At 34.3% G+C, this 9,514-nt stretch overlaps 2 protein-coding genes across 2 annotated transcripts; one reads left to right on the forward strand and one right to left on the reverse strand.

Moving 5' to 3' along the window:
- Nucleotides 1-360: 360 nt before the first annotated feature.
- Nucleotides 361-5,657, reverse strand: LOC130804127 (endo-1,3;1,4-beta-D-glucanase-like). Its single transcript, XM_057668462.1, has 7 exons — nt 5,373-5,657; nt 5,115-5,136; nt 3,932-4,058; nt 3,346-3,436; nt 2,748-2,840; nt 1,461-1,561; nt 361-665 (listed from the first exon to the last, which is right to left on the reverse strand). The coding sequence occupies exons 1-7, from the start codon at nt 5,518-5,520 to the stop codon at nt 525-527; spliced, it is 723 nt and encodes a 240-aa protein (XP_057524445.1). The 5' UTR covers nt 5,521-5,657; the 3' UTR covers nt 361-524.
- Nucleotides 5,658-7,802: 2,145 nt separating this feature from the next.
- On the forward strand, nt 7,803-9,514 carry LOC130805469 (uncharacterized). Its single transcript, XM_057670244.1, has 5 exons — nt 7,803-8,079; nt 8,175-8,257; nt 8,344-8,398; nt 8,561-8,827; nt 8,904-9,514. The coding sequence occupies exons 1-5, from the start codon at nt 7,803-7,805 to the stop codon at nt 9,512-9,514; spliced, it is 1,293 nt and encodes a 430-aa protein (XP_057526227.1).

Below are 9,514 nucleotides of genomic sequence, written 5' to 3' on the forward strand. Positions count from 1 at the left end.
GTTTGGGAGACTCGAACGTCCCATACTTAGGAGTGTCTGAGAGACTCGAACGTTCCTTAGTATCGTTCTTGTCTTCATTAATAAAGGTTGTTCTGATTACCATTTTGGATGATCTGTTACACATTGATTTCTTACATTAGTTTGTTTTAGTTCATGTAATACACTAGATACTATATTGTTGAGATTAAGGTCTTTTTGTTATCTAGTTTATCACACTTTACACCCAAATCACAGTGAAATGACAAGTTTAATCTCACAAAAAAGCTGGTGCCATATTTTGATTTCACTTCATCATAGACCATAGAGAGCTCAATAGAACCTGAGAATCGTAAACCCACAAACACTCGAAACGTAGTAAGGCAGCATGAATAAAACTAGTTATTTCATAGAAGCACAATCATAATAGACAGAAGCGTCAATTTATCCATAAATGATCCAAACCCATGCACTTGCACTTATTAATTCATACATCAACATAACTCGCATGCACACATCCAGAAATACTAATCACACTCGCTAACAGCTTATTTAACGTATTTCTGAAACCATGTAAGCATATCCTGGTGAGCTTCCTCTGCTGCTTTGACAGCCACAGCATCATCCTCATTGTATCTAACGGTCCATCCATGGGAAACTCCAGGGAATATCTTCACCATTGAATCGACCTATTGACAAACAAACGACATCAGAGTTCTGGGGGTTTACCTCATACAAGGACGGCTGTACTGTGGGGAATAAGATTTCTTTGTTTAATGTTCTCCTAATTTTATTTAATCTACATCTTGTTAAAAAAGTAAATGATAGTGTTCCCCAAAAGGAGATTCCTCGTGATTTATTCTACATAACCTTTGTAACAGTTTCGTATCTGATATATGTTTCAGTAGCAAATATCAGAGGTGAAATTGTGACATTCCCCTTACCTAAAGTCAAGGGTAGAGATACCAAGAATTGTACAGATAAGCCTTAGATCATGCTTGTATTGAAAGTAAATATTTATGGGGAAAATAAAAGTCAAACTAATAAAACGAGGTTATTGGAATAGAAAATTAAGAAAAAATTGTTGTTGTCAAATGTAAGAAATAGATGTAAAGTGATGGAAAAGAAGAAATAGAAAAGTTAGTTCCCTTATTTTGGGATAAATATTTATCCTAGTGGGATTTAGGGGAAATATTTCCCTCCTCCCCAAATTAAGGTTGATGATCTTTCTTTTTGTTCATCTTCCTCATATCATTATATTCTTTATCCTTCATCTTCCTTTTCACATTCACCTCTATTTACCTCATTTGTATACATTTACCCTCATTACAAGCATGCCCTCATACTGATTATAGTAAAGCTCAAGTAACAATTATTCTTGTTTGTGAAGATTTACTTCTAATGTTGTGTAAATAGAAAGGCAGAAACAAACACGATTTGAGCCCAAAAACAAAATTACAAATATGAGTTAAACTATTTGGTACCTCTGGCTTAGAACTCAAGATCTCAGAAAACTTCTTCACAACTTCAGGAGGAGATATGTGGTCAGTCTCGGCCCCAAGAATCGCAACTGGTACTTTCAGACCTGTAAAAGTTTTTTCCCAATAGGCATCATGATTCATCAGTTTGTATGTATTTCAAGTTCGAAAATATAGGTCAAGTCTTATTTCACTTCACCGCATTCATGTAAAGAAAAAGACCGAAGGAAACACCATCATGTAATACACAAAATAAAAGAGGCTCTTTCTGTCCTAGATTTCAAGAAACAAAACAAAACTTCATTCAAATCACAATCCCACCCTAAGCTACTGCACGCTACTTGATGACAATAAATTACTGCTGGAAATGTAATTGGCCGTTATATTATTTTTCCTCTTTAACGAGTGCTTGGTATGAGCTTTTTGGGTTCATGTAAGGGATTCACTTAACTCATTTCATTACTTAGTGTTTGTTATAAGATTTGGTTAACCCAATCCCTTTCATAAGGGTAATGCATACCTCCAAATTGCCACTCATTTTACACTAGAAATGAATTCCTTTTCTTTTGTTCTCTCATTCCCTAACATATCTTTATGCCAAACAATCAATAATAATAACACTTAACATTACCCTTATCTCTCTTTTTGCCTTCCCTTCCCTTTCCATTACATTTTCATTTATCATACCAAACACCCCAAATTTACAAATTAATATTAGACTACATTCATTAATCCTTCTTGATTAAAGCTCCTTCATTCTACTTCTTTTCTCTTTCCTCAGTTTGATTCTATTTCCCTTTAAAGTATTTATCCACCATGCATTTCATGTATAGGAAACCCGTAAGTATCTGTTAACTTTGCAAGAGCAACATGCCCTACGTTGTGAGCGTGCCTCAGCAGAGAAAAAGGACATTTATTTAAGGATAGGTACATTCGAGTTTAAGGGGGAAAATTGCTCAAATAATCAAGACTTTTTCAGAGGAGACACTTATACTGTACACAACACATTACTTTGTCACCATAAGGGCCTGTTGTCCCAAGATTGGAACAAAGTAAGCTAGGGAAGTGAACTGGATTGAACTGTATTGGAACTGTGAGAATAGAAGTGATGGGCAGAACAAAATAGGACAAATATGAACCAATATTAAGATAAGGAAAACAGGCCCTACCACATTTTAATACATACAATAAAGGTGGATATTGACAAAAAATGTAAGATATTTCTTGCAGTATGAACAAAGATAAAGTATTAAAAAACAAGGGGCTATAGCCTATATGCCAATTGAACTTTACCATTGATATCATCCTCGGTAACAAAAGAAGGATGTAGGAAAGCTCCCGCTTGTATGTATTCATCACTTTGTGCTAGTAGTGCAACCACTTTGGCTGGAACAAAGTCAACTTTTAGTATATCAATTTACAGATATAAAAAACCTATGGGTCAAGTTCCAGTGAGAACCATGCTTATATGAGAACCGTGGAAACCAATTTCCTGTTAAAAATGTGTTACTTTTTAACAGAAAAGGTGTACTTTTGGACAAAAAATTGTTATGTTTTTTTTAAAAAAACTGGTACTATTTAGCAAAAAAGTGTTACTTTCAAAAAAAAAATATTTAAAAAATAAACATAATACAAAGTAACACGTTTTTTCCGAAAAGTAATACCTTTTCTATGAAAAAAGTAACACTTTTTTGTCTTAAAGTATCATCTTTTTCTTTTAAAAAAAGTAACACATTTTTGTTTAAAAATAACACATTTTTAGTGAAAAAGTAACACTTTTTTGTCAAGCAGATTGGTTATTACTGTTCTCATATAAGGATGGTTCTCACTGGAACTTCTTCCAAAAACCTATACACGTAATATTTTGTGAAGGGGAAATATGAAAACTAACCTCCCCAACAAAAGCCAACCGCTCCAATTTTACACATCCCTTTCTGCTTCAGAGATTCAATTATTGGTTTCGCCTCTTCAAATCCTTTGTCCTACACACATATATATACATACTTATAAAGAGCTCAATGTGCGATAAGCAATTAAAACCAATGGCACAAACAAATAAAGTTAAATACAATTTATCCGAGAATGGAAGTCACAAATATTTTGATATGTCCAAAATAATTGTCAATAACAATGCCAAAGACATATTTTGATGATTACAATTTCCAAGGCATTTATACTTGATATACATTTATTTTTCTTTATATCAAGTATAATTGCCCAAGCAAAATAACTACTCAAAAATATCTGATGGTGATAAATTCTTAGATTTACAATAAATGAAGTGTATGACAAGAACGTAGTTCAGTCAAAGAAAATAGACGACTTGAATGTTCAGCTAAGCTCTTATTTGGTTGCTTTCTTTTGATTTACCACAAAAACCTTAGAATAAACAACACAATTGAATAATTATGAGCATAAGCTTCCCTAACTATTGTTCAATTTACTTTGACCAACAAGGAGTATGAGCACAAACTTACAGGTCCATGGTCTTTTATCCAAACTTGTATTGGTCTATTCTTATCCTCAGGATTGTAGGGATCTCCATGGAAAAAATCAGGGACAACAGCATAGTAGCCAGCAGCAGCAACTTTATCTGCCAGCTTTCTGTAGCAAGGTGACACAATTTAAGGAAGTAACATTAATTACACCAATATGCAACAAAGGGAAAACACATTTCTTCCTAAACAGCCTCACACAAACAAAGATATTGCTTTCAAATATTGTAAATAAGGTAAGAACAAAATGGAAAATAAATCAATTAGTCTCTCACCAAAGGATGTCTTGAAAACATACAAATTTGATACTGAAAACCGATTAGAAATCAACAACAAAAAAAGTTCACTATTCCCAAAATAATAAACCTTCAAATTCCAAATAAATTTCAAAAAGGTAAAATAAATTAGTAAAAGACATGATGATTAAAATTAAAATCAATTTATAAATCTTTCAAAGAAAATTAGAAGTTTATTTGGTTCTTTCAAAAATCCAAAAAAGACTTAAAGAATAGATATGAATAACACATCATTTCTTAATCTCATGGAATAAGGATTTTGGGTTCTCCCAATTTTAATTGCCCATTGTTCTTGATTTAAATGACACAAAATATATCCCATTAATCCTTAGGTTTTTTGTCATAAAAATTGTAGCATATAAATATAATGACTCCCAAAAAAAAGATAATCGATGAAACATATAACATATCATAAGGCTACAACCATCAACTTAAGTTTTTGGTTGAGTTGGTTCTTTGATACGTTATCATAAACCAACGTGACGGAAGGTCACGGTTTTGAATCTCTATCTACAAGGGGAAATGTTTGGTGCCATGTATGAAAAGGCATGTGCTAGATCCACACTTTTAGCGCAAAGACTTGAATTAGTTGCGTGATAGAGTATCTAACATATCATGGGCTGTAACCTATAGGATATGATTCCTTGACAATAACAAATGACAAAATGAACATAATACCTCCAAAAAGAATCCATTGACCCTAATTCAAACAAAACACTTCCAAGGAAATAGCGTGACCACAAAAAAACATCCTTTTGCAAATTTTTGGCCCAAATTGCTTGACAATAACAAAGCAAAATGAACATAATACCTCCAAAATGAATGAATTAACAATCATTTAAAAAAAGAAATATAAAAACTGCAAATACCTTAACTTTGGAGCTTCATAACCTGCAGCCACAAACACCAACGAGATAAAATCATCAGCATTTCCGAAATTAGAATATAAAAAAAACACAGATAGACATCAATCAAGAAAAGAACACTTAAAATTCTGCAAATACAAGACCCAGAACAGTTTGTGAACTCTCTACATAATAACATCAAAACCCTAATCATCTACCGAAAACAAGTGAGAATGATTCGAAATGGTTAGAGAATGAAATGGGTCGAAGGAAAACAAGTACCGTAAACATCAGAGATGAGAATAACAGCGATGTTGGAATTAGAACTGGCGGATACATAACATTTGAGACCACTAATTTCTTCGACATGGCCTACGCCACCGGTTGAATTCAAATCAGGAGGATTCTCGCAGCATTGAGTTCCAGCCATTTTTGAAGTGATATTTAGCTTTCTATCAACCCAGAAAAGAAGATCAAAGAGAGAGAAAGATTGTATTGACAATTGTTGTTCGAGTGAGTGGCTGATAATCTGGAGAATTCCATGGAATTTCTCAATTGTGAGTGCAATGACGTCACCCAATTATCAACTGAAAATGACTCTCGTTGACCCTTACGAAACATGAATAAAATAAGATGTTTTAACAACTTAATTTATAAAATAAATTTCGTGAAAACTTAATTTCTAAAATAAGCGTCTGTACATCCAAAGCTAGCTTTGGAGTAAGTCGTTGTTAGTAACAGCGACTTAAAAAAAGAAAAAAAAATTTTATTTATTTATTTATTTTTTTAAGTCGCTGTTAGTAACAACGACTTAATGCATTTTAAGTTTCCAGTTCTCAGTTACTTCCTCATTCCAACCTACGAGATTAAAGAGTTGACCAGTTAACCTTAAAGTCGCTGTTACTAACAGCGACTTAAGGAGTTGACTGGTCAACTCCCTAAATCGTTGTTAGTAACAACGACTTATGGCTTTTATTTTATTTTATTTTTTTGTCTTTTGCTGTTAGTAACAACGATTTACTCCAAGACTAGGTTTGGATGTACTGATGCTTATTTTGGGAATTAAGTTTTCACGAAGCTTATTTTTGGAACTAAGTTGTTAAATAATCTTATTTTATTCAAAATTTCCGAAACATGTGAGTTTATGTGTGCCATTTTTTTAGAGAAAATTATAATAAACTACCTATTCTATACCCCTTTTTGCAAAAAACTACCTTATTTAAAATTTTTTTTAAAAAACTACCTTATATAATACATTTCGTTGCAAAATACTACCTTATAACGGTTTTTACCGTTTGACCGTTTAAGTTAACCGTTGACTGTCACGTGACCTTATAAACCTTTGATTCTTCTTCATTTCAGCCTCTTACAGACATTTGCTCCTCCTCCTTCTTCATTCGGAAAATCATTCTTGTAACTTCTTGAATTCGCTCCCGTCCTCCTTGCGACATCATCTTGCTGAAACTTCTAACCTTTAGAGGTATGTACTACTTCTCAATTATGGTTTTGTACTTCATTGTTGTATTTTAGGCATAATTTAAAATTTAATTCGTTTTACAAATCTGCTTCGTTTTGCTGTGTTTTTTCTATTAAATTTCCTGTTTTTTATCTTGTAATTTGTAAATTGATTGTTGTTGTGGTCTGAATAATGTATTATGGTTCTTAAAATTAGATAATTCAATAAGATGAAGAAATTGAAAATCTGGAAAAAAGCAAGTAGTTCGAAAAAGAAGCATTCTGAGTTGGCAACTGAGTTGGGTAATGTTAGGGTAGATGAGGTGGAGCTCGAAAGATCTAATGTGGCACATGAGGTTGTGGATGAGTTGGAAAGAGCAAATGTAGATGTTGATGTTGGGCAAATGGGACCACCAAACACATATACAGGTTATAAAGAATGTTTAAGTGCTAACCCTAGATCTAAAACAAATAACACAACTGCTATTTCTACCCTAAACCTTACACCAAATGAGAGAGGCCACATAGAGCAAGAAGTTTCTGATTTTGAGGATAGCAGTGATGATGATTATAGTTGTGGTGATGAGGATGAATATGAGGATGATTCTGATTTGTTTGCAGAAAATGTAGTTTATGGTCTTGATGATGTGTTTATAGGTGATGATGAAATTAGATTGATAGTAGATAAGGAGGTTGATTAAAAAAACAATAGAGACATATACTTTAATGATGATGAACTGGAGTCTGATGATGATGATTTAGGTGCATTGAATGTTGATGAGGAAGGTATATGCAGCTATCCTACATTAATCCCGAGGTTGATTTCAAGGGTAAGATCAATTTGTCTTTAGGCCTTAAGTTTCCTTCGACATATGTCTTTAGAAAAGCATTAAGGTACCATGCTATTGAATGTGGTTACAATTATTATTACCTGCATAATGGTAGAAGTAGGATCAGTGTGTATTGCTACAATAGATGCGATTGCATGAAATCGAAAGCTAGAATTGTGAACTGTGTTTGTGGCAAGGATAAGAAGTGTTAGCTGTGAAGTTGAAAGATGAGGAGACACTTCTAATAAGGAGTTATTTTCCCAAGCACACTTGTGGTCACCAACACCAAAATAACAAAGTCACTGCTTTGTATTTAGTTGAGAAATACATAGAGGATTGGAGGGAAAATCCAAATTGGGAATTAAAGGCATTTAAGAAACGGGTTAATAGAGAGTTAGGTTGTGAAGTGAAGTATTCTAAGTGTTATATGGCTAAAAGAATTGCAAAGAAAATGATAGTTGGTGATGCTTGTGAAGAGTATAGCAGGGTGTGGGATTATGCGGAAGCAATAAGGAGGTTTAATCCAGGAAGCACTGCAATCGTGAAATGCATTGGAATAGACACACCTCCACCCTTGTTTCAAAGGATGTATATATGCTTGTCAGCATGTAAGGAGGGTTTTGTTGCTGGCTGTAGGCCTATTATAGGTGTTGATGGGGCACATTTGAAGGGACAATTCCCTGGGATTTTGTTGACTGTTGTAGGTAAGGATGGGAACAATAACATCTTCCCCGTTGCATGGCTGTGGTCGAAACAGAAAACGTAGAAACTTGGACTTGGTTTCTAAATCTCCTCTTAGAAGTCCTAAGGTCGGTTAGTCCATCGAGTAGTTGGGTACAAGCAGGATGTGAAGATTTCACCTTCATGAGCGATAGGCAAAAGGTATGAACATAATTACTTGTTAACACATATCTTGTTTCAATTGTAACTAATGTTATAACCCTAATACTAATTTGTGGACAGTGTAGGGTTTGGTTGAAGCTTTGAACTCAGTGATTCCTGAAGCTGAAATTAGGTTTTGCTGTAGGCATATATGGGCTAACTTCAAGATCAAGTTCCCTGGAGAGTTGTTCAAACATCACTTTTAGAAAGCAGCAAGAGCTTACAACAAGGTATGGAATCAAGTATACAATTAAATATTTGAATGTAATGTCGAACTAATTAGTAACAATTTACCTTTTACAGTTTCATTTTATAGAGAAATGAATGAAATAAAGAATATTTCTGTTGAAGCATATGAATATCTAGCTGCTATTCCTGCTAAACACTGGTCTAGGCATGCTTTTTCTAGTAGGAGTAAGTCTGGGATGTTGTTAAATAATTGTTGTGAGTCATTCAATAATGTGTTAGTAGAAGCAAGGGGGAAGCCTATAATTTCTCTTATGGAGTGGATTAGGAGATATGTGATGCAAAGAAGTGCAGCCAAAAGGGAAGGGCTAAGTAACTTTAAAGGTGTGTTGATGCCAGCTATCACCAAAATGATTGAAAGAAATGTAAAAGGAAATATATGGTTTAAGGGTAATCCCAGTGGATGTGTCTGAGTTTGAGGTGGATGATGATGAAGAATCTTACGTTGTAAACTTGACCAACAAGACTTGCCTTTGTGGAAGCTGGAATCTTATTGGGATCCCTTGTAAACATGTCATGGCTTGTATTGTTCTAAGAAAATTAGATGCCAGCGAATTTGTCCATGAGGCGTATCTTGTAGAAACGTATGCAAAGACGTATGCTCCAAAGTTTTATGGTATGCCAGGACACAAAATGTGGCCGACAACCACTTTAGCCAAACCACTTCCTCCACCATTTCGAAAGATGCCTGGAAGGCCTAAAATGAGGAAAAGAAAGAAGGAAGCTGAGGAAGGTAAAGGAGGTAAGAAGCCGGTAAGTGCTGTTCGAGAATTCAAGCAACGGAGATGTGGTAATTGTGGTGACCTAGGTCACTACAAAAAAGGCTGCAAGAATCTACCCAAACCACCACCAACAAAGATCAAGTCAAAGGGTGGAAGGCCTAAAATGGGATCTTCTTCTACTCAACAGTCCACACCAAATGATGTGCCTTGCTCCAGTAGTCAACAACAAACGCAAAGTGCAATAGCTGCATCTACTTCATGTATAATGGATCAACAAAGTCAAATATAG

This window comes from Amaranthus tricolor, chromosome 2 (genome assembly GCF_026212465.1).
Source record: "Amaranthus tricolor cultivar Red isolate AtriRed21 chromosome 2, ASM2621246v1, whole genome shotgun sequence".
Taxonomy (NCBI): Eukaryota; Viridiplantae; Streptophyta; class Magnoliopsida; order Caryophyllales; family Amaranthaceae; genus Amaranthus; species Amaranthus tricolor.

What these genes read in the sequence shown, in the direction of transcription:
- LOC130804127 (XM_057668462.1), bottom strand. Translation starts at nt 5,520, where the DNA reads ATGGCTGGAACTCAATGCTGCGAGAATCCTCCTGATTTGAATTCAACC. An exon ending in TATGAAGCTCCAAAGTTAAG is followed by an intron (nt 4,059 to 5,114) that starts GTATTTGCAGTT and finishes ACCTTGCTACAG; the next exon opens with AAAGCTGGCAGATAAAGTTG. An exon ending in GGATAAAAGACCATGGACCT is followed by an intron (nt 3,437 to 3,931) that starts GTAAGTTTGTGC and finishes ATATGTGTGTAG; the next exon opens with GACAAAGGATTTGAAGAGGC.
- LOC130805469 (XM_057670244.1), top strand. Translation starts at nt 7,803, where the DNA reads ATGGCTAAAAGAATTGCAAAGAAAATGATAGTTGGTGATGCTTGTGAA. An exon ending in TCATGAGCGATAGGCAAAAG is followed by an intron (nt 8,258 to 8,343) that starts GTATGAACATAA and finishes TGGACAGTGTAG; the next exon opens with GGTTTGGTTGAAGCTTTGAA. An exon ending in AGCTGAAATTAGGTTTTGCT is followed by an intron (nt 8,399 to 8,560) that starts GTAGGCATATAT and finishes TACCTTTTACAG; the next exon opens with TTTCATTTTATAGAGAAATG.